Source organism: Kazachstania africana, chromosome 6 (assembly GCF_000304475.1).
Source record: "Kazachstania africana CBS 2517 chromosome 6, complete genome".
Classification (NCBI taxonomy): domain Eukaryota; kingdom Fungi; phylum Ascomycota; class Saccharomycetes; order Saccharomycetales; family Saccharomycetaceae; genus Kazachstania; species Kazachstania africana.
This window is the reverse complement of record NC_018945.1, coordinates 321,125-347,426: the sequence shown is the minus strand read 5'-3', so window position 1 is coordinate 347,426 and position 26,302 is coordinate 321,125. Positions and strand designations below refer to the sequence as shown.

The following is a 26,302-nucleotide window of genomic DNA, read 5'->3' as shown; positions in this document are numbered from 1 at the left end:
CCCATTATGCATTAACCCTATCTAACTCTTCCTTTCCTGCTTTAGTATATAGATAAGCGTTATATTCTCTTGAATTCTTCAGCCAGTACCAGTAAAGACCCGCAGGTACTAACACAAACAAAACTTGTGCTTTGAATCTTCTAAAACTGTTGAAGAAGGCATTATGTAAATTATTAGCTAGAGGCTTTTGTGCATAAGGAGAAACGGCATATGACGTTATACCTTTCTGCTTGGGGGACCCCATATGGCCCCACCAGCCCATATATGTTCTCGCTTCTGGACCACCCATCGACTACTATAATATGTTATATATAAACCGTGTGACTATCATATGAGAACATCTTATAGCCTCATTAATGAATCATCTCTATCTCTTTATATATGATACTTGTTTCCCACAGATTCTCCGTAAAAAAGACAAAAGATGGGCAAGTCCGAAATGACCATTCTCCAATCTTATTGGTAGAAAAATGACAATCTCTAGATATATGTCGCACTGAGAGTAACAAGTATTTTATGATATATATGATGCTGCAATAATATCATATGTTACTGTAATATGACCGAATTCTCACTATGAGTATACTTAACCCACACCCCACACTATACGCACATTCAAGAACTTCTCGCAGTTTCTGTTTTTTTTTTTCGTGATGATTTTTTTCTACCATTGAAAAATAGTAAACACGAGAAATGGAAGAGGTATTTACTCTAGGATTGATAGAAGGAAAGGACAGTTTGGCTGCATTTTGGCTGGTTTCTTCGCAACGTTACAAGTAGTTTAGGATTCTCTATAACGAAAGACATTATGTCATCGAGTTCTAATTCCCCTTCTACCGTGATCCAAGCGGAGGTCCGCCTTTTTCTCGACGAAGAAGACAAGACTGTGGAAGCTTTAAGCACATTTACTGCCTTGGATACATGTACCTACCAGAATAAATCTTTGGGGAATTCACCTAATGAGTTCATGGATTGCGACTGTTTTGAGAATATAATTGTCGATGAGGACGGTAATAGACATAACATGTCCTGTGACGAAAATTCTGATTGTATTAATAGATTAACTTTGATAGAATGTATTAACGAATTGTGTGAGTCTTCATGCGGTGAGAATTGTCAGAATCAGAGGTTTCAAAAAAAACAATATGCTGATATATCTGTTTTTCAAACTGAAATGAAAGGCTATGGTGTTAGATGTAACACAGATCTTGAAGCTAATGAATTCATCTATGAGTATATCGGTGAAGTTATAGATGAAGAAAGTTTTAGAGACAGATTAATAAAATACGATGAAATGCATTTCAAACATTTTTATTTTATGATGTTACAAAATGGTCAGTTTATTGACGCCACTAGAAAAGGTGCTCTAGGAAGATTTTGTAATCATTCTTGTAACCCCAATGCATATGTTAATAAGTGGGTTGTAAATGGTAAATTGAAAATGGGTATATTTTCTAAGAGGAAGATTCAAAAGGGAGAAGAGATTACCTTTGATTATAACGTTGACAGATATGGTGCTAATGCCCAAAAATGTTACTGTGGAGAGCCAAATTGTATTGGATTTCTTGGCGGTAAGACTCAAACAGACTCTGCATCATTGTTACCGCAAAGTTATGCTGATGCCCTGGGTGTAAAAGTATCTATGGAGAGGAAATGGATCAAGGAAAAGAAAGCAAAAGGTGAAAAGATCGTGAAGAGTAAAGAAGGTAGCGAAAATATCAATGTGGAATTCGTTGAATCATTAGAAGATCTACCTTGTGAAACAATAGAGGATGTTACTAGAGTGATGAGTGTATTACTACAGAATGAAAATACGTTGATTGCATCAAAGCTCTTCAAGAGATTGTATTTGATTTCAGATGAAAGTCTCTATTATCAAGTTATAAAATTACATGGCTATAAATGTTTCACCAAATTACTAAAACTATTTGCGGATGATATCAAAATCGAAGAGGCTATCGTAAATTTTTTGGATAATCTACCCAAGACAACCAAAAACGGTATAGTAGCGTCACAGATTGATACAAGTATAACTATGATTTCAGAAAAATATCCATCATTGAAAGGCTCATGTAGTAAATTATTAGAGAAATGGGATGCTTACGAAACATACACTAGAATATCAAAAAGGGAAATAAGTGAATTGTCTTCCGCTTCCTCCTCAACTATCAACAAAATTATGGATTTCAGAAGAGTCAGACTTCCACCTGGATGGGAAATCATTCAAGAAAATGGCCGTCCTATGTATTATAATGCTCAACAAAAGCGGAAATTAAGCGAACCGCCAGATAATTCTGGATATAGGTCAAACGATTTTAATAGTCGAATGGAAAGTAAGCGCAACAAGAGATTGAGAAGGATTGATGAAGAAAGAGAAAGAAAAAAGAGAAAAGAATATTTCTTAGAGGAGCAAAATGCCATAGAGAGGGCAAAGAAAGAAGAACTAGAACAAATGAAACTAAAAATGAAGATGGAAACTGAAAAGAGAAATGTTCTTGACCAAATTATTGCTGACGCTAATAAGAAAAAAGATTTAGAGGAAGAGAAGAATAATGATGCTACCAAAAAGAACATAAAAAAAGAACCAACTCCAAAACGTCATACTCATCGTTATGAACACCACTGGAACAAATTTTTTGCATCATTTGTGCCAAATTTAGTGAGAAAATATGAGTCTGATGTGCACTTGACTCATGATCACATGAAAGAATGTTCTAGAGATATTGTCAAGATATTAACCTCAAAGGAATTGAAAAAAGATCCCAAAAATATGCCACCTGAGAAATTGAACAAAGATAAACATGCAAAAGTGAAAAGCTTTGTCAAATCATACATGGATAAATTCATTGCCAAATACAAGCAGAAAAAACAAGAGCACCGCAAGTCATCAGCCTCATCATCGCATCATTTGAATGGTTCAACTGCAAGTGCTGTCGGACAATAGTAAAACCACCATCAAATTATTAACATTCAACATAACTTTTGTACTATTAATGTGATATTATTTAAAACAAACTTGAAAATAGGCAGACCATTCTCATATATAAATTCAAATATAGCAAAAAATTCAGCATGAACTGGTATTTTGTTTCAGAAAGTACCAAGATATTCATTAACTTTAACCATGCATATTTCCTAAAACATGTAATTTCCCTTTTGGGAAATTTACATTGCGACAAAAAATGAACCTCATCTCGAGACTAATAAATGTATATAAAGGTAACCAAGATATTACAGTAATATATCGTAACACCGTACTACTACAATAGGCCAAAAAAATAAATAAATGCAGCGCTCTAGTTCTGAAATGGACTCTTTGTCTAACTATTCAAATTCCAAATTTTTGATTGCCCCATTTGATGAGGAAACGCAAATATTTGATTGTCATTGTCAATCCTGCATGAGAAGTGAGCAGTTAAAAAAAGCTTTTTTCAAATTTTTCTGGATAGGTGTTATAATCCCAATATTCTGGATTATCAACCTTGGTTTGTACTTTTATATTCAATGGTATCTCCGTCATGACGTTTATCATCCAAAATTAAATGATGAAGAATTTCCAACCTTATTTCAGAGCGAGCTTAAAAATAAGAGAAGCCTGGTAAGGTTAAAAGATGAGAGCATGGAAGATATAAACAGTATCAATGCTAGTGATGAACTGACAATAGTAGCAGACCCTGTAGATTCCAGAACAGTGCATGATAATGATGTTGCTAAACTGAAGACTCTAAGGTTCAACTTCTTGAAGGAAGCCGCTAATCAAGTAATTAATTCGCATGACAAAATGAGAAAATATTACAGAACATGGACTTTGAGGTCGATACTTGGCTTGACGATAGACATTGTAATAATAATTTTTGTCGTTTTACTTTGCACAAAAAGTAGTCAAAAGAATAAGAATAGAAATTATATAATATGAGTACCTAGGACTCTTTATACTCACTTACATTTACAATAAATTCATACACGAAAGCAATAGCTGAAAGGTGACCTTCAACTTCAATATGTTCATTAACAGAATGAACTGTTTTCAATGTGCTTGCACCTACAATTGAACCAATAAATCTGTATATATTTTTCGATAAGGCCCAGTAGTGTTTTGTATCAGTGTTTCCAGAGAATAAACCCGTTGTAACGTAAAGTTGATTGGTATTATTTTCTTGCTTGTCAAAAATCTTATTTTGGAATAGATCTTGAATTGTCCCTGCTAGCATATCCCAAACAGGACCTTCATTAGGAGAAACGGGTGCTGGTGCCAATGGTTTTAAAATTTTTATATCAAAATATCCATTTTTGGTTTCATTTTTTAAAAATTTACCATCATAAAATATACCGAAATCATACTTTTTAGCTATTTGCTTGATATAGTTTAGGTCCCTTTCAACAGTATAATCTATAGAAGAATGTAGATTGATCCTATGATTGACCAAGAAACTAACGGTTTCTGGAAGTGCATTAGCCTTGACACCTCCATTAATAATATCAATGGCTTGAGTGGTTCTAATTAAATCTCTTAGATCAGGTTTTTTAGAGACAAATTCAGTTAGTAAATTCTTTTTAACTTTATCATATGGTGCTTCCAAGATAACATCCTTTAAATCCTGAGAAATGGATTTAGAATGTTCAGCTGTGCAGGTCAATAAATTGTATAATGGATTATCAAGATCAAAACGATATTCAAACGGATTTTTCTCCAATAGAGTAATCAATTCTGCGGCAATACCAATGTTGGTATGATCTGGAGGAACAGAAGAATGTCCGCCGTGGCCCCTTATTGTTACTTCAACATCTACGTAACCCTTTTCAGCATTGATTGGACTAGCTACGAAAATTCCATCGTCAATTTCCATAATACCGTCACCTTCATCTACAATAATTAAAATCCCATCGTCCCCGTACCTTTCGTGAAGGAATGGGCCCAGTGTACCAGCACCCAATAATCCGCTGGATTCTTCGTCAAACCCTAGAGACAATATAACTGTACGTTCAGTTTGGAAGCCGTCTTCAAGCAACTGTTCGATAGCTTCAAATTCAGCAATCAATAAGTTTTTACAATCATTTGACCCACGACCCCAAATGAGATCAGTTTCTGAATCGTAATGTCCCGAGAAAGGTGGATATTCCCACTCTGATAAAGTATCGTTATTTACTGGGACAGTATCCTGATGAGCCATCAAAATCACTGGTTTTTGAGTTTCATTTTTACCTTCCCATGTATATAGCAAACCGACGCCATTAACCAATTCTTTCTTCAAATGTTTATGTACCAGGGGGAAAGTAGATTCCAAATATTGATGGAAACGGAAGAAATTGTTGTAGTATGATGGATTTTCTGATGGAATTGGATTAACATCGTGAACTTCTGTAGGAATTTGGATTGCCTTTGACAATTTTTCAATCGAGTTCAATTTGAAATCTGGATCATTTAGAATCTTTTGAACGGACACGTCAAAAGATGGAGAAATCGCTTCTGTCTTACCACACCGTGGTTGTTTATATGATGGGATAGTAATATCATTTTCGAAAAAATGGACCTGTGACAAGATGAGATGTACCCCTAGTAACACTGTAGCAAAAATTGAGAAGAATACTTTCTTGTACCCTCTTCTAACTTTTAGGCTCCCTTCAGGAAACTTTTCATCGACGAATACCTGCATGAATTGCGATAAGTTATCAACTGTTCAGAGACCTTATTGCATGCAGTTCCGATGAGTTAATCCCATCTTATCAAACTTTTTTTCACATTAAGATAAATTAGACTTTAGAGGTAACGCATATTTACCCGGCAATCCAAAAGCAGATATGAATGGTAAGTAATAGTGGGCTACAAGAGACTCAACTTTCCAACGTAGATATCAGTATACCGTCTTTTATAATCATGGGTTTCACTATTTGAGTAACGCAAAGTATTAAGGCACGTAAGTGTTATATATGCATGTCACATGCTCTGAATATGAAAAGGCCTTAAAAAAAGCCAACGCGTAAAGAAAAATTCAATATATATATATATATATACTACACCCAATTGACGTGAGAGTGAAAAAGGAGTAGAGCGGTATAACAAGAATAAGAATTACTAATGGCCAGTGAGACACCAAGATTAGATCCAAGAGAGATCAGTCAGACACATGTTCCAGTTTTTAGACTGATAGCACAAATTAAATCGAAATCAAGCGATAGCATATTGATTTTAAATTCACCAACGGTTGAAAATGAGATGATAACTTTAGATAATGTACGTGTTTCCAGTACGAGTATAAACTTCGAGATTGATTCGTGGTATGAGTTTGTGTGTAGGTCCAGTGATGATGGTGAGACCGGGTTCTTAGTTCTTGATGCTGTGCCATGTAAGTTACAAGAAGGTGAGAATATTAGTATAAATGGTATAGTTCAATTACAAAATTTATCGAAGAAATTTCCTGAAATTTATTGAATAAAAAGTTCCTAATTTATGTGTACGTATTAATATATAATCTATTTTCTTTTAGCGTTAAGTTTTCTTAAGGATAGAGATAGTTTACTCTTTGGATCATACCAACCGCCGTTTGCTGAAGGGAATGGTGCGGGAGTCGCATAATTTGCTCCTGAAGTCATGGTATAGTTCCAGCCTGGTGTGACTGTAGAGTAACAATCGAGTACGGTATTGAATGTGGAATAGTAAGTCACTGCGGATGTAGCGAATCTTCTAGACCAAGTTGTCTTTGTTACTGTTGTATCTGGTTGCATTTGCATTGGTGCGTATCTTGTCTTACCAGTTTGTTCAGTGTAGGGGATGGAGAAAGAAGCAGACGTGTCACCTGCATCTGTTGTTGCAGTACCTGTTGTGATTTGCGTTTGTCCGACTGGTTGTGTTGAATCGGTGTATGTATAAGAAGTGGTACCTGTCATATCTTCTAAATTGAATCTTGGGGAGTAATGAATAGTTTGACCTTCTGTGCCAATGATTGCAGTGACTTGAACGAAGTACTGTCCGTCACCCACGACAGAAGAAGCGAATGAAACGGCATAACTATATTTCCCACTAGATGTAGTGATTGCAGAAGGTGCTACACCTGTTGCAATTTCATATGGACATTTAATATCACTGTTCTTACCACCACATAACATAAAAGTATATTGGGTGACGTCGTCTATGGTTGGGAATGCATTATCATCCATCCACGAGAGAGTGAATGAGATTTTACTGTTGGAAGAATCGTAGGTGGTACCTTTCGTTGGACTAACGACTTGAACGTCTGCACTGACGAAATCAGCGAACAAGACGCACAGTATGGACCACAAATACAACGAAACGATCATTTATGTGTTCTATCGGGGGAGGAAACTGTATACTCTGGTGTATGCACGGTAGGAAATACGATGTATTTATATTTATATATATATATAAGTGTCTGATGACAGGGAGAAGCACCTTATACATAGTGGCATCAAATTTTTCCTCTCTGCCAAGATCGCCTTTTTTCCTCGAAGGCCTTCATCGAGGCGTAGCAGTGAAAAAGAAATGGGGACGCGAGGCTCAGAAAACGACGGAGGGCGATGGTGAAGAAGCACGTGATAACCTGGGCACGTGGAGGATACCACAGCGTAAGACAAAATAGAGAACTCACAGCAATCGTTACTCCACTGCTCTTTTGCAGGTGTTATAAAAAGCGCATTTAAATTGTAGTCGTTGTTTTTAGTATTGCTGGAGGGTCTCTAGTCGTGCGTTGTGATGGTATGTTACCCAGCTTGTCGTGTTTTCACGCCAAATTTTTGGAAGGACAGGAACTCCAAGGAAAAAAAAACAATAATATACGTGAAATAGTGAAGTTTAGCTGACGGTAATAATAGAGGGAAAACACGACGACTAATAGACCGCTGTTCAAGAGCAAGTAGTTTGGATCGCATTTCCAATTATTGTAATATTATTACTGCATTGTTATTACTGTAGCGAACAAAGTTTCTGGCATCTTTATTTATATTTCCCGCATCGCAATGGAACAACAGGAAGATAGTAATAACGTCGGGTATCCCGATTTCCCGCTACCAGCCACTACAGGAAGCAACAGTCCCTCTGGGTCATTGGATTCTAATGCGTCTCTGTTCAATGATGATGCTGCTGCTAGTTCTACGAGGGAAGAGGATGACGCGTCTAAGATGGATATTGACGAGGATAGCGCACAACCAGTGGATGAGCAAGCTTCCATGGAAGAAATTACCACCAAATCTGAAGATGAACAGATGGAATTGGATCGTTCCTCTAAGGCAATTGATGAGGAGAAGCAAGAAAATGAAGTTGAGCACAACAGTGACAACAGTGACAACGGCGGAGAATCTGAAAATCAGGAAGATACTGAAGAGCGCTTACAAAATAATGAAGAACCAGAAATTGCAAGTGACGAAAATACTGAACAGAAGAATGATGACAATGACGCTCAAGAGCAAAAAGAAGTCTTGGATAAACATTTATCTTCAGATTCCCAAGATAGCCAACTGGAAAGTCAATTGATGGAAGAAGAAGCTGTTTCTCAAGATAATGCATTGGAAATCATATCTAAAGATGATAAATTGGGTACTACAACCCCAGATAGTACAACAAAAACCACCTTTGAAGATGACACATTGGAAATTGAAAACAACACGTTGAACACTACATCTGAACAGCACACAACGAATAATCCACCACAAGATAATACTCCTCAAGATACCAATCCTAATGATGACAAAACTAAAACGCCAGACTCAGGGTCCAACGGTAACGATGTGGATATGAGTGATTCTAAAAGCCTTCAACCAGATGACAATAATGAAACTGCTCAAAATGATGATGATGAAGATGATGAGAAAAGTATAACGATCGAAAAAGAGCCCTTAGCTGTACCGCAACATGACGAAGAAAATTCACAACAAGACAGGGAAGAAGAGCCTGCACAACCACAAGAACAGGACGACCAAGAAGATGGCGAACCTGTAGATAATATAATACCACAGGCACATGAAATTATCATTCCTAATTATGCTAGTTGGTTCAATCTAAAGAAAATACATGGTATTGAAAAGAAATCATTGCCAGAATTTTTCACTAATAGAATACCATCAAAGACCCCAGAAATATATGTCAAATACAGAAATTTTATGGTCAATTCTTACAGATTGAATCCTAACGAATATTTTAGTGTGACGACCGCAAGAAGAAACATTTCAGGTGATGCTGCTGCAATTTTCAGAGTACATAAATTTTTAATGAAATGGGGATTAATCAATTACCAAGTGAATTCAAAAATTTTACCTAAAAACATTGAACCACCATTAACCAGTGAGTTTTCGACCAGACATGATGCACCAAGAGGTATATTCCCATTCGAAAGTTACAAGCCTTCTGTACAATTACCTGACATGGCAAAACTTAAGAAGATGATGGATACAGATGATCCAAAGAGTACGTTATCCAAATATTTAATTGATATGGATAGAAAAAAACGTACCGTTGAACAATTTGAGGAAAAACAAAATAATACAGTTGAAGCCAATAAGGGTGATAGTGCTATCAATGAAGATAGCAAAGAACTTGATCTAAATAGATCAGTGAAGAGACCAAAAATTTTGACTGAATCGAAAGGTGATTGGGAAAGGGAAGATTTGAAGAAATTGTTAAAGGGTATTAAGACATATGGGTCAGATTGGTACAAGATTGCCAAGGAAGTTGGTAATAAGACTCCTGAGCAATGTATCTTGAAATTTTTACAATTACCAATTGAAGATAGCTTCTTATATCATAAATTCGATGACGAAAACCATAAACCCAATAAAATCAGTATAAATGATTTAGGTCCATTGAAATATGCTCCTCATCTACCTTTCTCAAAAAGCGAAAATCCTGTCTTATCTACTATTGCATTTTTAATAGGTCTTGTGGATCCAAAAATTGTTCAAAAAATGACTGACCGTGCTCTAAGAGATTTTAGCGAAGAACCCAAAGAATCTTCTAAAGAAGATTCAAACGGATATGCAGAGGAAGATAAAGATGAGAAAGCAAATGATGAGAAAGCAACCGATGAATATCTAGACATCAAAGTCGACAACGATACAACTGATGTTAAGGAAGCCTCTGAAGTGGCACTAGCGACTATAGGAGTCCGTTCTCATATTTTTGCCACAAATGAAGAAAAACAGATGAACAAACTAACAAATCAATTGATTCAAACCCAATTAGAAAAATTAGAGACGAAATTGTCAATTCTAAATAAATTTGAAAAGGCTTTTGAGTTCTCTGAAAAATCTTTAGAGAGGAAGAAGGAAGAATTTTTAATTCAAAGATTATCTTTTGCTAAAAGTTCTAAATCTCTTTTAGAAAAATTTGATAAATCATTAGAATTTATTGATAATGAGGACAAGAAGAAAGAATTTTCCCAACATTTGGGTGATATTAAAAGTTTACTGTCTCAGCCTTTATCATTAAGTTTTGGTCCAAAGTTCCGCTCAAATATTGAGTCAAACAATGATAATAATAATTCACAAAATAACATCAAAACCGAAAATGATGTTAAGCCAATATCATTAGATGCTCCCCAATTTTATAGATACTGGTCAGCATAATAATTACATTCAACAATAATCATAATAATAATAGTGACATTTAATTGTAGTTTCTATTTGTGTATGTTATAATTTAATATTCGATACTATATAAAACATATATGTAGATACATTTTTCTCATTTTAGACTCCTTTTTATTTCTTGATATTGTGTGTAGAGAAGCTATCTCGTTCACAAAAAATGGACAATAAGGAATTTTCTTGATTCAATACATGAAGATATAATTTATTATTATTCAATTAGAAATAATATTGATATTCATTATATTATAAATACACTTGACAAAATAATGTTATTTTTTTGATAATATTATATTTATTGATTTAAAAAAGATTTATTATTATTATTTAAAAAATCTATTTAAGCAGTGATACGCTTTTGTAAAGCAATTCTACCTCTTTGTCTGGAAGTGTATCTAACGACCTTCTTTTCGGAAGCCTTTTCAACAGCTTGTTCTCTTTCAGTAACAACTAATTCAATGTGAGATGGAGAAGATTCGTATTTGTTAATTCTACCGTGAGCTCTGTAAGTTCTTCTTCTTTGCTTTGGGGCTTGGTTAACTTGGATGTGAGAAACGTATAATTTAGTAGCATCTAAACCTTTAGCTTCAGCGTTAGCAGCAGCGTTTTGTAATAAGCCTTGAATGAACTTAACAGACTTGGCTGGCCATCTAGCCTTGGTAACACCAAATTCCTTACCTTGGGCAGTTCTACCAATAGAAGAGTTGAATCTTCTGAATGGAATAGCTCTTTGGTGGTCTAAAACTTGTTCTAAGTATTTTTGAGCCTTGGTTAATTCCCAACCGTTGATGGCTTGAGCAGTTTCTCTGGTGTTCTTGAAAGAAACACGTAAGTAGGAACCACGAGCAGAGGCAGACTTAGCTGGGTTAGTGGAGGTAGCACCGTATCTAGCCATTTTTTCTATTGAACAGTTCTTTAAGTTGAGTCTCTAAATTCCAAAAATAATCCAAAATTTAATTATATTCAAAATATAGTGACTAGTGTTACCAGATAATTTTTCAATTTTGCTAGTATTCCTGTAAGTTAGGTCCATTGCAAATGGGCGTAAACAGCTAAGGAGGCCTTCCATCGTCGCTCTCTCTCTCTCTATGAACTCTCTGACAAACGCAGCAGCGTCTCCGCGATGGGTGGACAATCGCCCCAAGTGAGCCTAGCATGTCTTCCTCCCAGGCAGAGAATTCCCATGCACCCCCCCAATTGGTGGACTTCCCATTCCGCCAAAACGGGAGGACGGGGAGCTTGCATTCGCTGGACAAAGTCTCTTCCTCCACGATCCGGGAGGAGAGGGGGTCGTGCGTGTGGCTTCATCACAATACGGTTTTTAGTTTTTTTGTTAAAATTTCCTAAAAAAAAAAAAAAAAAATAGAAAACTGGAAATGTTTGGATGTTAAAGCAGATGTACGGGTCCTAGAAAAAAACACTAGTCAAATTGATTAGAGCCTTCCCGAAGCTTTCTGGAAGCCCATTGGGAGAGAATGGAAAGTAGAGGTTTTTGTAAGAAGACACTCATTACCATAAAGTCGAGTGTCGTAAAGTGGAAGGTGGCTTTCGACGTGTATCTAAGTCGAGGCGAAAATTATTTAAGAGACTCATACAGTATAACTAATCTAGTCATGCGCTCAGAATGGAAGCTTATTGTATTATCATTGCTTGGATTTTCTCTAGTGCAAAGTTTAGAGTGTTCCAAGCATGAAACGATAAAGAAGTACCAAATGGACAGGTTCTCTGTCCTGGGTGAGACCGAGAAGGATACTCCACCTAGTAAGACAAAAGAAGTATGGTATGCTAATCTTTGTGACGAAAATAGAGATGATAATGAGCGTCCGTCAGATTGTGATAAAAATGACGTTTTATGCGGTCTAACAGAAGTTAGTGTGCCAGGAAAGGACACATTGACCACACAGATTATAAGCTTCTCCAAGAGTTTAGCATTTACAATTGAAGAAGGGGAAGATAATCTGGTTTTCTTACTAAAGGGAACTAAATGGGGTCCAAATACCATTGATGCCAAATTGTCTTTCGCTTGTAATACTAATATGAAGAAAGATGAAATCGTTTCAAGTACATGGCATGATCAGGAAATTCAAATTGAAAGTAAAGGTCCATCTGGTTGTTTAAAAGATACAGATTCCGGTAAACATAAAGATGATGGTGACAAAAATAATGGAGAAGAGCAATCAAATGGTGGCCATTTTTCATGGTTCACATGGCTCTTCGTCTACGCATTACTCTTCACACTAATCTATTTAATTGTCGTCTCTTACTTACAAACAAGAGGTGGATCTTTTGATGATTTCCGTACTGAGTTCACCGACCGTTCTATTAAATTCGCTACTTCATTACCTGAATTTGTCAAGGAAGTAGCATCAAAAATATTTGGTCTTAATAGATCCTCAGCAGCGAGAGGCGGTTACAGTGCTGTGTAACTCTATATAATACTTAAATCGTTACAATATTAATAGAATAAATTGTTGTATCACTTGTAAGAAAATAATGCACTGTTGGGTATTCTCTGTCTTTTCTACTTACATACATAAGCTAGGTCTGACTCTTCTTCATCAGCTCCCTCAAATTGTCCATTGTCTTCTCGACACTAGTATTCAAATAATTTTGTTTGATTTCCAAATTCTTTCTTTGTTCCTTTAACACCCCTTCGTCATGGCTCAAATCATCCAGATATCTCCTCTTATCCTGTAAGATAAACGTCTTACCGCATGATCTCCATACTTTTTCGGTGGGATATGATTCTAGTTCTTTTGTGGTCACTTGTGCTAATTTTTCTTGTCTTTGTAAATGTGCCAGTTGTTGATTCACAGAACTCAATTCATTCTTGGACGACCTTAGACTAGCTGCCATTTCTTGTGCAAGTTGGGGTGCAGACATGATGTGATGATATATTATCAATTAGTTGAAGTGATATTGAGTTCCTTTTTACATATATTATATTTTGTTCCTATGAACCAATTACTAACTATTTCACTTTTCTATATGCTCGCCATGTGCTCTCTCAGTCAAAAAAAAAAATTCAATGACTTGAATCAGTTAATAATTAAGGGAAAAGGCTAAAGAAGATGCAGAACTCATAATGCTCTTCTACACACCGACAATACTGAAATTTGCACTACCAAGATGCAGTAGAAGGCTAAGCAGAGATTGTTTACCGATTGGGACCCGCTTCAATTCCACCAGCTCTCAGAATAAATTCCTCGATAAACCTGGAAGAAAACTATGGAAACACGTATCCGTGAATGACACTATCAGTCAAGAAAAGTTCCACATTCAATTGGATGGGAAGACTATTAAGACTCCACTGGGTAACCCATTGGCAGTAGGGAAGGATCGCGATGCATTGGCGTATTTGTTGATGAAAGAATGGGATAACTTGAAAAATTTATCTTCGAAACGAAATTCCTTACCCCTGACTTCACTTGTGTCTAGATGTATTGATTTAGAGGTGGCTACCAATGAAAAATCTAGTGGGCCTGATGCAGCAGCCAAAATTGGAGGTGGTAAGGAAGTCATCAAGAACGATTTGTTACGCTACCTGGATACTGACACTTTACTCGTATTTTCGCCACGGTCTGAATATGAAGGTGCCCTCAGGGAGGAACAGGATTCTCTTTATTTACCAATTATCAAAAAAATTGAAAGCTTCTTATCAGAGAATTTTGGTTCGTCTCCCATTACGCTGCAAATTCTGGATGCTGACAGACATGGTCTGAGAGGCAATGTCCAAAATCCGGAAACCAGAAAAGCTGCAATGAAGTATTTAGATTCTTTATGCCTTTGGAATCTGGTAGTCTTTGAAAACGTAGTTTTGACGACAAAATCCTTCATTTGTGGAATTCTCTTGTTACAAGATAGAGCATTTTCGAATTCCCCACCAGACTTGCACTATAGTATAGAAGAGATAGAGCGTGCAGCAACACTAGAAACAATTCATCAAACTAGGAGATGGGGTGAAGTGGAGGAGGCTCATGCAATAAGTAAGGCGGAATTGAGAATGAATTTGTATACTGCTTCCGTTGTTGCCTTTAAAGAATAGTGATCAAAATCACATAGGAGAGGCTCTTAAAGAATCAAGGTTAAGTAATCGATAACTACAAATCGTAAACCAGACCTGTTCAGTGTACTATGCTTCAGTACTCCTCACTGTCAGATCAGAGATATTTTCCATCGAACTATCCTCTCCACGAAACATGAAAACATGTACTGATAATTATTTCATACTGATTACTCTGAACATTGCATGTAAATAAGGAAAAAAGGGCCATTATATTAAATTGGATATTATTTATTTTATTTATAGATTATGATGCCAATTTATGTCAAATCGATGTATGTATATAATTATAATTTTAGGTTAGTTATTTCTTAATAACCTTTTCGTACATTTTTTCAATGTCTTGTGCACATGAATTTCTTTCCCTACAGTTCTTGAAAGAGGCTACTAAATCACCTTCATTATAATGGAAACCGTCCTTGGTATTTTCATCATTGCCATCAGTTAACTGTTGAGGATCGTACTTACTTGCTAATAATTTTGGTGCAACAATAGCTGTTCTCGACAATAACAGTGGGTGCCACTGTAGGACATGACCGACTGCATAGGACGTACTTTGCCAAGCATAACCCGAAATTAATGGGTCACTTAGATATTCTAAGAATACTCTACCGTAAACACTATTGGTAACAACGAATGCGGATAAATCCAAGATACCATTTTCATCCTGTGGAATAATAATTTCTGTGTTAGAAAGTCTGAAGTTCTTATAAGTCCTCACATTTGAGCCAGCCATAACTGGTATATCTCTGCTTATGGCTACATCCAAAATATTTGGGTCCAACAAATGTTTTTCAAGAGAAAGCCCCAAGTTCATTACTAATGCATCTTGATCTATAAAAACAAAGTTTTTAGACTTTGGGAAAGCATGCATAGCAGCTCGCATAATTAAAGGCTTGATGTATTCATAAGATGCTGAAAGATTCTGATCTTCTAATAATGGGAAAAATTCTTGAATCCAACGTACATATAGACCGTAATTGTGTGATTGCGCGTAGTCAACTCTATTTTGAACAACTTTCACAATTGTATCCAGACTATAAATATCAAAATCAATCAATGTAACGATAATCGTTTCAGGATAGAGGACATTCTTTTTCGGTCTGAATACTAATTTACCGTGATCTAAAAATGATCTTTTCACGAGCAAAACTTGATCGGTTGTTTGCTTCTTTTCATCATCAGAAAATGGTTTATCATCTGGTTTTAAAACATATTTCTTGGATCCATCACCTTCAAGTCTCAAAACAAACAGTCCACTGATGCCTACTTCCTTTAATAATGGTGCATGTTCAACATGAGGGAATATTAAATGACTAGATGCAGGTAACTCATTCAAATAATGACCATGCTCTTTGGTGTATTTTGAATTTAAGGCACTATTTTGAGACGGATAGAACAACCTAGAGAAGACATAGAAAAACAGAACAAAAGCTGTAAATACAACTGCCATATTGAGATAATTCCTGTTGCTTCTGGATGATTTAAACATTGGTGGAAGACCCAATGGCCACTTCGATGAGGCCAGTGTCTGCTGCTGACTCTTATTCTTTGATTTTGGTTTTAGTACCATCTTTAAAAACCCAATGATGGCAATTAGTAGTAACAAACCGGCAAAAAACTTCCTAAATACTAGCTCTAGGAGAGTGCAGACGGATGATCACGTATCTACTTCTTCTTGAAATAAGCATATACTTTCGAAGTCGATCAACTAACTGCAACACTGTTAAAAAAAAACGAATTACAGCTCCAAAAATATCGTTCCCTACGTCACACAAAACAAATTACGAGTTATATATGGGCTTATATAATCATGTGACTTGTTTATTTATTCATCTTGGCCGTCGCCACCATCGAGCAATTCGTTGATCTCTTGGTCGAGCCGCTTTTCGTCACTTACTTTCAATTTCTTGTTCTTGGCATGCTCCATTCTCTGTGTTAGAAAGTCGTTGATGTCATCCTGCAATCCCGTCAGTTGGCATCTTAATTTGCTCAAAGCGGTCAGGCCTTTACTCGAGTCGTCATCGATATGTTTTGGATCTGAAGGCTTGTCCTGGTCGACCTGGCCCGCATTCAGCACATGCTCACTGGGACCTGTGCTCTTACCATTCGTCGTATTAAATCTCTCCTGTGTGATATCAACTTCGAAGTTTTTTGATGGGATATCTGGACATGAATATATAGCAGTTGGAGTGTGTGACATTGTGGTTTCGCCAGGCTAGAATCGCTTCAGCTATTTGCTCTCCCTCAGTATGTTTTAGTATCTGTCATACTGCTGAGAAAATGTAAGATGAGCAAAGAAATTTTGATAGAAAAAAACATCGATGTCGCTCTCATTATTACACAGAATAATGCTAGGAGAGGCACTCATATAGGCTTACAATTATTTCAAGCAAACGTTCCATCGAGTCAGATAAATATTTTTCTCATAACTGCCCGGTTTTTATCAAGGCTTGGTGTGTGTATTGCGTGTTTAGTATTCGAAACTCGTCTTACTGACACTTAAGGGTAGCAAAGTCAAATGTCCTTCAACAGCGCCTTCCAAAAACGTGCGACCAAATCTGTTATTCAACAAACACTAAATAGTGTACCTACCGAACTATCTCAGTCATCAGGTTCAACTTGCGACCGGAATGGCATTAACGACAGCAAAGATTTTATCAATGAAGATAGAATTATCTTTGATCCTGAGCTGGATAAAGAAAGGAATCGGTCGCAAGACATAAGTGAAAATTCAGACATTGGTGTTAGCACAGAATTCCTTCACATACCATCGGGAGAGGAAGATGAAGAATTGGATATACTGTCCTCTTGGACATCCTCAAACTTACCCGATAGAGCCTCACATCAACCAACCAGTATAGAAAGAATAGATGACTGGTGTATGAACAATACCAGCCTACAGCTTCTTAGTAACAATGACGACTTTCCTTCTGGCAGTGGACCCACCTATATTAGTTGTGAGTTCAATTATCTTTATCCAGTCCTAAGCTCTTTGTCTGAATCTCAATTACAGTTTTTAAAAGAAGTCACAAGAGACGTATTACCAATGTTACTATTACAAGGTAGGAACAGCACGCCTGGATTGCATAGATTTGATAATATTCCTTCAATGTTCCCTCAAAAAACGTTACAATTTAACCACTCGCTAAATTTAATGATAGAAAATAATTTGAATTTAAACGACAATTATGAGAGTATATATTTAACAGATGAGTCTTTAGACGTCATATCCTCTAATTTGCCTACTCGCTCGTATGCTGTAAACAGGTCAACCTGGAAGAACCTTATAAGAAACCTCATGAAGAGAAAATGACAGGTGACATAATTATATGATTTTTTTTGTTATTTTTAAAACAATCATTAACGTTTACTTATACAATCTTTTTTTACCTAAATATATATACATATTCTCATTATGTCCTTTGATTTTTTTGTATTTTTCTTGATTTGAAATCAAGCTAATCCATAATATGTCCCTGCAGCTAATGTGTTGGTAGTGTTGACATTATTCCATTCGCCACCAAATGGATCATTAACATCCAATTCCTGTGCCTCTAACGATATACCACTTCCGACACTAATATTTTCAACGACATTACCTTCCCCATGCTGTTCACGGATGGCGAACTTAATAGAAACACCCCTCTCAGATTCTTTAGCAATACCATCGGTTAAAAATCTTGCGATAAGTCTTTCACCTTCACCATCTCTATCTAAAACCAGTGGTTCTTTGAATCTCCATGTAATTCTTCTCTTTTCTTTGTTGAAGGAACCTTGTGGCTTAGAAAGTGCACTTGTGGCATTAGCTCCATCAATAGAGACAAAAACAACTAGATCTTTCAAAGTAAGTTTCCTTATTCTCCTTGGAACAAAATTAGCTATTTTAACCGTTAAAACAACACTAGCTTGATGTTCTTCAAATTTCCAAATAGGATGAACTACAATTGGAGCCATTGTGTCACTAACAGAGTATTTAATTGCTCCAAGAACCCTAGAGTTGATGAATTCAGGATTGATCTTAAAATGTTCATCGTCTACTTGTTCAACAAATGCTTGATTCAAGATGATTTTCTCAAATTTACTACTATTGTTGATTTTCAAGTTAATACCAATTGGAAGTTCATTTGTTGGTACATAATCTAAGGCTAATTCACCGATTAACTGTGAATCTTGGATAACACCTTCTTTGAATCTGGCATTAATAACTTCGGCAACACTAGCATTTAAGCCTACTTTAACAGTTTCATCATTAGCAATTGATGAGTGTTGGAACAATGATTGACTATTAACTGGTAGAATATTACTTGTACCCGTGGATTGTGGATTCAATTGTTGTAATTCTCCGGTTACTTGAGGTGCCACCATTGATGGTATTCTTTCTGCTTGATATTGCTCTTGCTCCTGTGATTGTTGTGAAACGGGAGCTGCATTATAAAGCTCTGAATGCCTTTGGGTGTATTTTCTAGATGGTGGTAAGGCAGGAGCTTCAGTACGTGGACTACCATCTTGTTGACCGTGTTGCATTGGATGAGCTGGTAACGCTTTATTCTTTTGTTGAGGTTGTAAAGGTGCTTGACTCATCAAAATTGACTGATTCTTAGTTGGCGTTAAAACTTCGTCCTGTGGTACATTCTGTTGTTGCACTACTTCTTGAGGAGGTTCATTGTACATTTTTCTTGGAGTAGCTTCCTTATCTGCATATAAGGATTCGGAAGGTATACTCTGGCTGCCCTTCTTTGGCGTTTCTTGCTTTATAGATGATTGTAGACGTTGGTTATGGTAGGATGATTCAGAATTCGTACGCGTAGAAGCGGTTGGACGATGTGGTATACTAGTAGTCGAGTGATATGCACCTGCGCTTGTAGAATTTTCTGTGGAGGAAACCTCTTCATATTCTGGTATAGATTTTTGGTTCTTATTAAAAGTTTGAGATTTTTTATTCTTCAATAAACTTTTCTTACCAAAGATTGAACCAACTTTAGATCTTATTCTATTTGAAGACTTTTTATTTTTCAAGGAAGTATTGTTATTTGAATCAGAGAATTCATTATTCATTAAATCATGATGAACCACGCTTGACGAGGAAGTGAAACGACGTCCAATATTACCGAAGGTACTTTTCCTCTTTTCTTTATGAGACATAGCAGCAGCAGGTTGGGGTGCAATTCCCTGTTCTGGCTGGGACACTTTTGCATGACTACGACTAGATACTTGGAAATTGTACTCACTTGCATCTTTTGCAAAACGTTTAATTTCATTCATTGGCTCAAATTCAAGGAAATTTTCCATTACATGTTCACATTGGTTAGTGGTGTTTAATAGATAGTCACTGAAACCTGTTTGGAAAGCTAAGAGACAGTCCTTCAGAGTTTGTAAACGATTATAATCAATAGTTTCGAACAATTCTACTAGATAAGGAACATCAGAGGCCCATTGTCTATTTGCTTCTTCTAATTGTTCTTTACGGTCATCCTTCCTTGAAAAATAATCAATATTCGCAGCAATTTGACTCAATTTTGAGTGTAATTTTTTACTTTCCTTCCAGTGGGTATTATTTTCAGTGGAATCCTTTAAAGTTTTAAGTACTTGATTATCTAAAGTACGTTGAAATTCATTTGTTGCTTTCAAATCTGTCTTCATTTCTTCAATGACAGTACTCCACAATTGGCCCAATTGGCCCAAGGAGTTGAAGTTAAATTGAGCCATTTCATCCGTAGTGAGGACCTGATTTTCTAGCATTTGGCTTTTCAAAAGTTTATCTAAACTTTCATTTTCTGCAATAATCTTACGTAAATGTTGAGAATAGTTTCTCTTCAGGTCTGAGATTTCTTTGAAGAATAGATAGAAGTCCTTATTGATCAATTTAGCCTGAGAAAGCCTGATTCTAATGGTTTCCGTTGACTCGTAAGGCTCCTTTGCTGCAAGGATGCTGTAATATTCCGTTCTTTCCTCTGGCATGACGAGTTTAATAATTTGAAAGATGTGAGTTCACTAATCGGGGGAGGTAAACGACGTCAGAACACACTTACTACTTCTAGCTAGTAACCACGAGTAACTGACGTCCGACTACATAAAACGGGTGGTTTAATTAATTCACTTCTCTCTTTCCAGAAAGGAATTTTGCCAAAGAAAAGGAGATCATATATCACTTCACACGAGCAGTGACGCACCATTTAACAAAATTTATTCAAAATTGTTCAAATAACCCTCTAACAGCATCATCATAATCAAGCACCATGTATCTCTTACTGTATCTCGAAGCAAACCCTAGATCTGCATCATATTTGAAAGTCGATACTGCTGATGGTGCCAGTTTCATTTTTCGCGTCACAAGAGAATTTTTCCTGTCGTCGCTCGACGCGTCAGTCACACGTGAATTGCAAACAGTGAAGATCCACAGAGAGAAAGAGAGAAATTTGGCGTTTTGGCTTGTCAGAGAGAGAGAGAGATGATGATTGAATTTCTACTTGCAGAAGGATCCTGGACTGGTGGGTTATTCTTCTTCTTGCCATTGGGAACACTTCCTCGAGAAATCGACCCGTCTTGGGAATCCTGGCATAAGTTTATTCCCTAGCTGAGTGTTCATATATATTGTTCTATATAACTTTGTTTGTTTAAAAACATACACATCGAATTAATTCACCGTGACATAACTATCAAATAACTACCACAAACCACTACTTTTTTGTTTATTTCGTTGTGTTTACATAATGGATAACATACGCCAGAAGTCTGACCAGGATTTCAATATGGTTGACATCGATGATGCTGATAATGATATGGTTGTCAACTTGGATGTAGTGAACAATGATGTACAAACTCCAGATAAATTTCAGTATCAAACGTCAAATAATTTGAAATTTTATCCATATTCAAATTCAAATAAATTAACTAGAAGTGTTGCTACGCTAAATCTATCACTAAGTAACATAGATTTACCTGAATCGCAGTCAAAGGCTCTACAACGAATAAGAGAAGAAGAAGATGAAGAAATGAACCATCGTATACATAGATGGTCCCCCTTCCATACCGACGACGACGACGATGATCCATCAACTCCCACTTTGAAACGATCTGCTTCAAAATCTGAACTATCACCATTCGTTAATAATCCAGAAACTTTGAAAAAATGGAATTATAAACAACCTCCTTCATCAAATCTAAGTAAACAATGGTCATCACAAAATAGTAGTAATAAAAATAATAATGCCAATAATGATAATATCCCATTCAACCGTGCTAGACCTGATCCTCAGGCTTTCCAATCTACTGGATTAACCTCCAAGATCTTTCAAAATAATAACCTATATCCTAAGAAATTACTTATACCAAACACACCAGTGAAACAATACCCATTAAAAGATACCGGTCGAATATCGAATATAACAACTTTTTCAAATACAATCGATGACTCCATCTTTTCGGAAGATCCAAATAATAGTAATCTAACAAATGATACTTTACCATTTGTTCTATCACCAACATTGGAAACTGCACGTATTCGGGTTTCAACGGGGAACTCATCACCAATAAGTGCTTTGAAAAGTTCAAATAAATCTAATAGTCGTTCACCTTATTTGAATAAGTTTAAAAAATTTAAAAAATTAAGAGATTCTGTTATATTGAAAAATGAAGAATTATCAAATAGTTTACAGCAATTTACTGATGATTTATATGGGGTAGACGAGAATTCACAATCTAAAAATTTTATTAATGACAATATATCGTTCTTTTCTCAATTACCTCCACCAACTTATCAAAAGGGGAAAGATGATTTCGTAACAGAGAATAGTTCTACCGATGAGGATGATATGTCAACACCAACAAGAAGGAAAACCATAGCGGGTGCAAAACATAGAGCAGCTGATATCTTATCATCGTCAAAACAATCTCCAATAAGAACAAGAAAACATGTGGCCTCTGCATCTCCAGATTTACATCTTTTTGAAAGATTTTCAAACGTTAATATTCTTGGTCAAAGCCAATTCTCTACAGTTTATCAAGTTACATTCGATGAGACAAAGAAAAGGTACGCCGTTAAATCGATTACACCAAATAAACATAATTCATTGCATAGAATTCTTCAAGAGATTGGGCTATTAGCCGAAATAAGAGATTCAAAGTTAGATGAAGAAGGTAAGGAATACGTGGTCGATTTTATAACGTCATGGAAGTTTGAAAGCTCATTCTATGTGATGACAGATTACTATGAAAATGGTAATCTTGATAAATTCTTACAGGAACAAGTTATTTCCAAGAAGGCAAGATTAGAAGATTGGAGAATATGGAAAATTATAGTGGAAATATGTCTTGGCCTAAGATTTATTCATGAGACCTGTCGCATAGTTCATCTCGATATCAAGCCTAGCAATATCATGGTTACCTTCGAAGGTAATCTGAAATTAGGTGATTTTGGGATGGCTACACATTTACCTTTAGAAGATCCAAATTTTGAAAATGAAGGTGATAGAGAATACATTGCTCCTGAGATTATCTCAAAATGTACCTATGATTTTAGAGCTGATATCTTTTCATTAGGCTTAATGATTGTTGAAATCGCTGCAAATGTTATCTTACCAGACAATGGTAATGCATGGCATAAATTGAGATCTGGTGACTTATCCGATGCTGGAAGATTAAGTTCTACAGATATCCATTCTGAGTCACTATTTTCTGGTGCTACAAAAATTGATACCCACCTAACAGAATTAACAATAGGAAAAGATGATAGAAATTCAAGGAAGAACAGTATATCCAAAATACCCGCATGGGTACCGAGATTCCTAATAGATGGAGAATCATTAGAAAGAGTAGTTAAATGGATGATAGATCCCAATTATCGCAAGAGACCCACTGCATCTGACCTTTTGCAAACAGAAGAATGTTTGTATGTAGAAAGAACTAGAAAAGCCGGCGCCATTATCCAAGAAGACGATTTTGGGCCAACTCCTGAATTTTTTAAATAGTTTAGTTGTACACATATATTCCGTGCATATTTTCTAACAGTATTAGATAATGATACCTCCATAAATAAGTTTCATGAATTGACCAAACCCTAAGAGAAGTTTTCGCAATATTTTCAAATTGCTTGAAGATTCTGCGGACCGAAAAAAAAGAGTATTTAAGAAGGCATAAAAAATGATTAAACTGGAACTTAATACTCATTAACTAAATTAATAGTAAGGGAATTAAGTAGACGAGGACGTCTATGTAGACTATGCGAAATAGCCTTTACTTCTCTAGGAGGATGTGTATAATATGATGAGTTTTTAAAACACTTTTCTTATGCTAGATAGTATCTGAAAGTTTAACTTAATGATTGTGGTGTTTATGACAATGGGAATCTCTCTGATATACACATCTTCATAATATCTTGTGAAGAGACCTGAGGTATTGAAATCCTTTTTTAGAATAAATTCTTGTATGGTTAAAACAAATATTCATGGGGTGGGCTCGAATGCCGATAGTATACAGTTACTGCAAAATATTGGAATGTAGCGTATGAGACAGACAAGTACTCAAAGTTGTACGCTACAGATATTCTTGGGAAAACAAGGAGTAAGACAGCAAGAACAGTTTGCCCAATATTCGTATTTCCTAATGAGAGGGACGAGTAGACTACTTAATGCCGCTGGATAATGTCTGTGCATAATTCTTCATAACAAGGCCGTCACCCATAAGTATGAAAGATACAGCTAAGATGAGTGCATGTATAAGGCAAGCTCGTAAAATGCAACGATGACCTTAGCTAATAACAGAGATAAGTGACCATCTTCAATAAAGAGCCTCCTTAACTTAATAGCCGTCCCCAATATTGATCTATTCTTGACACATATTTCGTTGGACGGTCATTTCCTTTTTAAAACATATTAACAACCATACACCTCTGGTCCTTAACCCATGCACTACATACTTTACCCAATCTTTTTTTGCACTCGAGAACAGTTCGGCAAACTACAAATTAAATTAACAAAACGAAGATCGAGCGGAACGCAAAATATGAATTGCGAGGAACTGTTGCTAGCGAATTTTTCACTTTCTATGCTTGGAACAGTCTCGCTACCTACCACCGAGCCTAAGCTTTGGATTAGACTCTCCGATGTAGTTAGGCTAGAGAATAATATCAAGAAAAGACATACTTATAATACATATATGTATTAGTTGTACTTGCGTAATTAAAAAGGTAAACGTTACAGACCAGATCCAAAAATGACTAGAACTTCTGTCTTAGCTGATGCTTTAAACGCCATTAACAACGCTGAAAAGACCGGTAAGCGTCAAGTTTTAATTAGACCATCTTCCAAGGTCATCATTAAATTCTTACAAGTTATGCAAAAGCATGGTTACATTGGTGAATTTGAATACATCGATGACCACAGATCTGGTAAGATTGTTGTCCAATTAAACGGTAGATTGAACAAGTGTGGTGTTATCTCCCCAAGATTCAACGTCAAGATTGGTGACATTGAAAAATGGACTGAAAACTTATTACCAGCCAGACAATTCGGTTACGTTATCTTAACTACCTCTGCTGGTATTATGGATCACGAAGAAGCCAGAAGAAAGCACGTTTCTGGTAAGATCTTAGGTTTCGTTTACTAAGCGAATCTATACCATTTATTAAGGTAAAATAATTCTGTGTTTAGTAGATAGCATAATAATATATACCTTTTAATGTATATTTTAAAGAAAATCCAATTCAAATTGTTATTTTAGAATAAGAATGAAGGTTACAGAGTATTGCTCGACGCATTCTCAATAGCTAACATGACGAATATAAAAAAAAGTAATGTAAAGATTGATGTTAAGTGGTGAATTTATATTATATGAAATATACAGATATTAAATACAGAGTAGAACAAAGCAAATATATTCTTTGAAAACAACTCATAATCTTCTACCTCTTCTACCACCCTTCTTTCTGGTAGAGTCAGATGGAACTGGGGTAACATCTTCAATACGGCCGATTCTTAAACCGGATCTAGCTAAAGCTCTTAAAGCAGCTTGACCACCTGGACCTGGGGTCTTGGTTCTAGTACCACCAGTAGCTCTGATTTTGACGTGAACAGCGGTGATACCAACTTCCTTACACTTAGCAGCGACATCTTGGGCAGCTAACATAGCAGCGTATGGGGAGGATTCATCTCTGTCGGCCTTGACCTTCATACCACCGGTGACTCTGGCGATGGTTTCTCTACCAGATAAATCGGTAACGTGGACGAAGGTATCGTTGAAAGAAGCAAAGATTCTAGCAACACCAAAAACTTGGGAATTGTCACGAGCTTGAACTGTTAGAAAAAAAATCAAAAAGATTAACTTGTTAGTATATTGATGAAAATTTCATGCTATCTTGACTGTTTAAATTCTCCAGTTCAGTTATAAATCTTTCTCATCGTTTGTATTGAAAATAGTGTAAGTCAAATTTTTTAATAAAAGGCAATTAAATGTGATCCAAACATTTAATTCTTGTTCCTCAACGATCCTCTACATCTATTTCCAAACAACTTAAGAATAACTAAATGGTTTTAAACAGGATATCACCCCTTAGACATACCAGTAGCCATTCTAACTTATTTGGTTTGTGGTTCTTTAATAAGTATAATTAAACACTAAGCACCAAACCGTTATATAATTATATATAAT

The 26,302-nt window shown here is 36.0% G+C and overlaps 18 protein-coding genes across 18 annotated transcripts; 9 read left to right on the top strand and 9 right to left on the bottom strand.

The window, feature by feature from the left end:
• Positions 1-4: 4 nt before the first annotated feature.
• Positions 5-289, bottom strand: QCR8 (ubiquinol--cytochrome-c reductase subunit 8; the record flags this gene model as incomplete). The annotated part of the gene is made up of 1 exon (XM_003957861.1): positions 5-289. The coding sequence occupies one exon, from the start codon at positions 287-289 to the stop codon at positions 5-7; it is 285 nt and encodes a 94-aa protein (XP_003957910.1).
• A 519-nt stretch (positions 290-808) lies between these two features.
• SET2 (histone methyltransferase SET2) lies at positions 809-2,944 on the top strand (the record flags this gene model as incomplete). Its single annotated transcript, XM_003957860.1, has 1 exon — positions 809-2,944. The coding sequence occupies one exon, from the start codon at positions 809-811 to the stop codon at positions 2,942-2,944; it is 2,136 nt and encodes a 711-aa protein (XP_003957909.1).
• A 342-nt stretch (positions 2,945-3,286) lies between these two features.
• On the top strand, positions 3,287-3,916 carry ASG7 (Asg7p; the record flags this gene model as incomplete). Its single annotated transcript, XM_003957859.1, has 1 exon — positions 3,287-3,916. The coding sequence occupies one exon, from the start codon at positions 3,287-3,289 to the stop codon at positions 3,914-3,916; it is 630 nt and encodes a 209-aa protein (XP_003957908.1).
• A 4-nt stretch (positions 3,917-3,920) lies between these two features.
• On the bottom strand, positions 3,921-5,654 carry CPS1 (Gly-Xaa carboxypeptidase; the record flags this gene model as incomplete). Its single annotated transcript, XM_003957858.1, has 1 exon — positions 3,921-5,654. The coding sequence occupies one exon, from the start codon at positions 5,652-5,654 to the stop codon at positions 3,921-3,923; it is 1,734 nt and encodes a 577-aa protein (XP_003957907.1).
• Positions 5,655-6,076: 422 nt separating this feature from the next.
• RFA3 (Rfa3p) lies at positions 6,077-6,430 on the top strand (the record flags this gene model as incomplete). Its single annotated transcript, XM_003957857.1, has 1 exon — positions 6,077-6,430. The coding sequence occupies one exon, from the start codon at positions 6,077-6,079 to the stop codon at positions 6,428-6,430; it is 354 nt and encodes a 117-aa protein (XP_003957906.1).
• Positions 6,431-6,471: 41 nt separating this feature from the next.
• KRE9 (Kre9p) lies at positions 6,472-7,296 on the bottom strand (the record flags this gene model as incomplete). Its single annotated transcript, XM_003957856.1, has 1 exon — positions 6,472-7,296. One exon carries the CDS (start codon positions 7,294-7,296, stop codon positions 6,472-6,474), a length of 825 nt encoding a protein of 274 aa, XP_003957905.1.
• Positions 7,297-7,971: 675 nt separating this feature from the next.
• Positions 7,972-10,572, top strand: SWI3 (Swi3p; the record flags this gene model as incomplete). Its single annotated transcript, XM_003957855.1, has 1 exon — positions 7,972-10,572. The coding sequence occupies one exon, from the start codon at positions 7,972-7,974 to the stop codon at positions 10,570-10,572; it is 2,601 nt and encodes an 866-aa protein (XP_003957904.1).
• Positions 10,573-10,933: 361 nt separating this feature from the next.
• On the bottom strand, positions 10,934-11,488 carry RPL17B (60S ribosomal protein uL22; the record flags this gene model as incomplete). The annotated part of the gene is made up of 1 exon (XM_003957854.1): positions 10,934-11,488. One exon carries the CDS (start codon positions 11,486-11,488, stop codon positions 10,934-10,936), a length of 555 nt encoding a protein of 184 aa, XP_003957903.1.
• Positions 11,489-12,206: 718 nt separating this feature from the next.
• On the top strand, positions 12,207-13,019 carry ATG27 (Atg27p; the record flags this gene model as incomplete). The annotated part of the gene is made up of 1 exon (XM_003957853.1): positions 12,207-13,019. The coding sequence occupies one exon, from the start codon at positions 12,207-12,209 to the stop codon at positions 13,017-13,019; it is 813 nt and encodes a 270-aa protein (XP_003957902.1).
• Positions 13,020-13,131: 112 nt separating this feature from the next.
• Positions 13,132-13,476, bottom strand: PFD1 (prefolding complex chaperone subunit; the record flags this gene model as incomplete). The annotated part of the gene is made up of 1 exon (XM_003957852.1): positions 13,132-13,476. One exon carries the CDS (start codon positions 13,474-13,476, stop codon positions 13,132-13,134), a length of 345 nt encoding a protein of 114 aa, XP_003957901.1.
• A 202-nt stretch (positions 13,477-13,678) lies between these two features.
• Positions 13,679-14,638, top strand: ATP12 (ATP synthase complex assembly protein ATP12; the record flags this gene model as incomplete). Its single annotated transcript, XM_003957851.1, has 1 exon — positions 13,679-14,638. One exon carries the CDS (start codon positions 13,679-13,681, stop codon positions 14,636-14,638), a length of 960 nt encoding a protein of 319 aa, XP_003957900.1.
• Positions 14,639-14,960: 322 nt separating this feature from the next.
• Positions 14,961-16,229, bottom strand: MNN11 (alpha-1,6-mannosyltransferase; the record flags this gene model as incomplete). Its single annotated transcript, XM_003957850.1, has 1 exon — positions 14,961-16,229. One exon carries the CDS (start codon positions 16,227-16,229, stop codon positions 14,961-14,963), a length of 1,269 nt encoding a protein of 422 aa, XP_003957899.1.
• A 255-nt stretch (positions 16,230-16,484) lies between these two features.
• On the bottom strand, positions 16,485-16,859 carry GON7 (chromatin DNA-binding EKC/KEOPS complex subunit GON7; the record flags this gene model as incomplete). The annotated part of the gene is made up of 1 exon (XM_003957849.1): positions 16,485-16,859. One exon carries the CDS (start codon positions 16,857-16,859, stop codon positions 16,485-16,487), a length of 375 nt encoding a protein of 124 aa, XP_003957898.1.
• A 318-nt stretch (positions 16,860-17,177) lies between these two features.
• Positions 17,178-17,972, top strand: ATG36 (Atg36p; the record flags this gene model as incomplete). Its single annotated transcript, XM_003957848.1, has 1 exon — positions 17,178-17,972. The coding sequence occupies one exon, from the start codon at positions 17,178-17,180 to the stop codon at positions 17,970-17,972; it is 795 nt and encodes a 264-aa protein (XP_003957897.1).
• Positions 17,973-18,112: 140 nt separating this feature from the next.
• Positions 18,113-20,617, bottom strand: SYP1 (Syp1p; the record flags this gene model as incomplete). Its single annotated transcript, XM_003957847.1, has 1 exon — positions 18,113-20,617. One exon carries the CDS (start codon positions 20,615-20,617, stop codon positions 18,113-18,115), a length of 2,505 nt encoding a protein of 834 aa, XP_003957896.1.
• Positions 20,618-21,369: 752 nt separating this feature from the next.
• On the top strand, positions 21,370-23,625 carry SWE1 (tyrosine protein kinase SWE1; the record flags this gene model as incomplete). The annotated part of the gene is made up of 1 exon (XM_003957846.1): positions 21,370-23,625. The coding sequence occupies one exon, from the start codon at positions 21,370-21,372 to the stop codon at positions 23,623-23,625; it is 2,256 nt and encodes a 751-aa protein (XP_003957895.1).
• A 1,243-nt stretch (positions 23,626-24,868) lies between these two features.
• On the top strand, positions 24,869-25,261 carry RPS22A (40S ribosomal protein uS8; the record flags this gene model as incomplete). The annotated part of the gene is made up of 1 exon (XM_003957845.1): positions 24,869-25,261. One exon carries the CDS (start codon positions 24,869-24,871, stop codon positions 25,259-25,261), a length of 393 nt encoding a protein of 130 aa, XP_003957894.1.
• A 285-nt stretch (positions 25,262-25,546) lies between these two features.
• Positions 25,547-26,223, bottom strand: RPS14B (40S ribosomal protein uS11; the record flags this gene model as incomplete). The annotated part of the gene is made up of 2 exons (XM_003957844.1): positions 25,547-25,947; positions 26,214-26,223. 2 exons carry the CDS (start codon positions 26,221-26,223, stop codon positions 25,547-25,549), a joined length of 411 nt encoding a protein of 136 aa, XP_003957893.1.
• Positions 26,224-26,302: the final 79 nt, after the last annotated feature.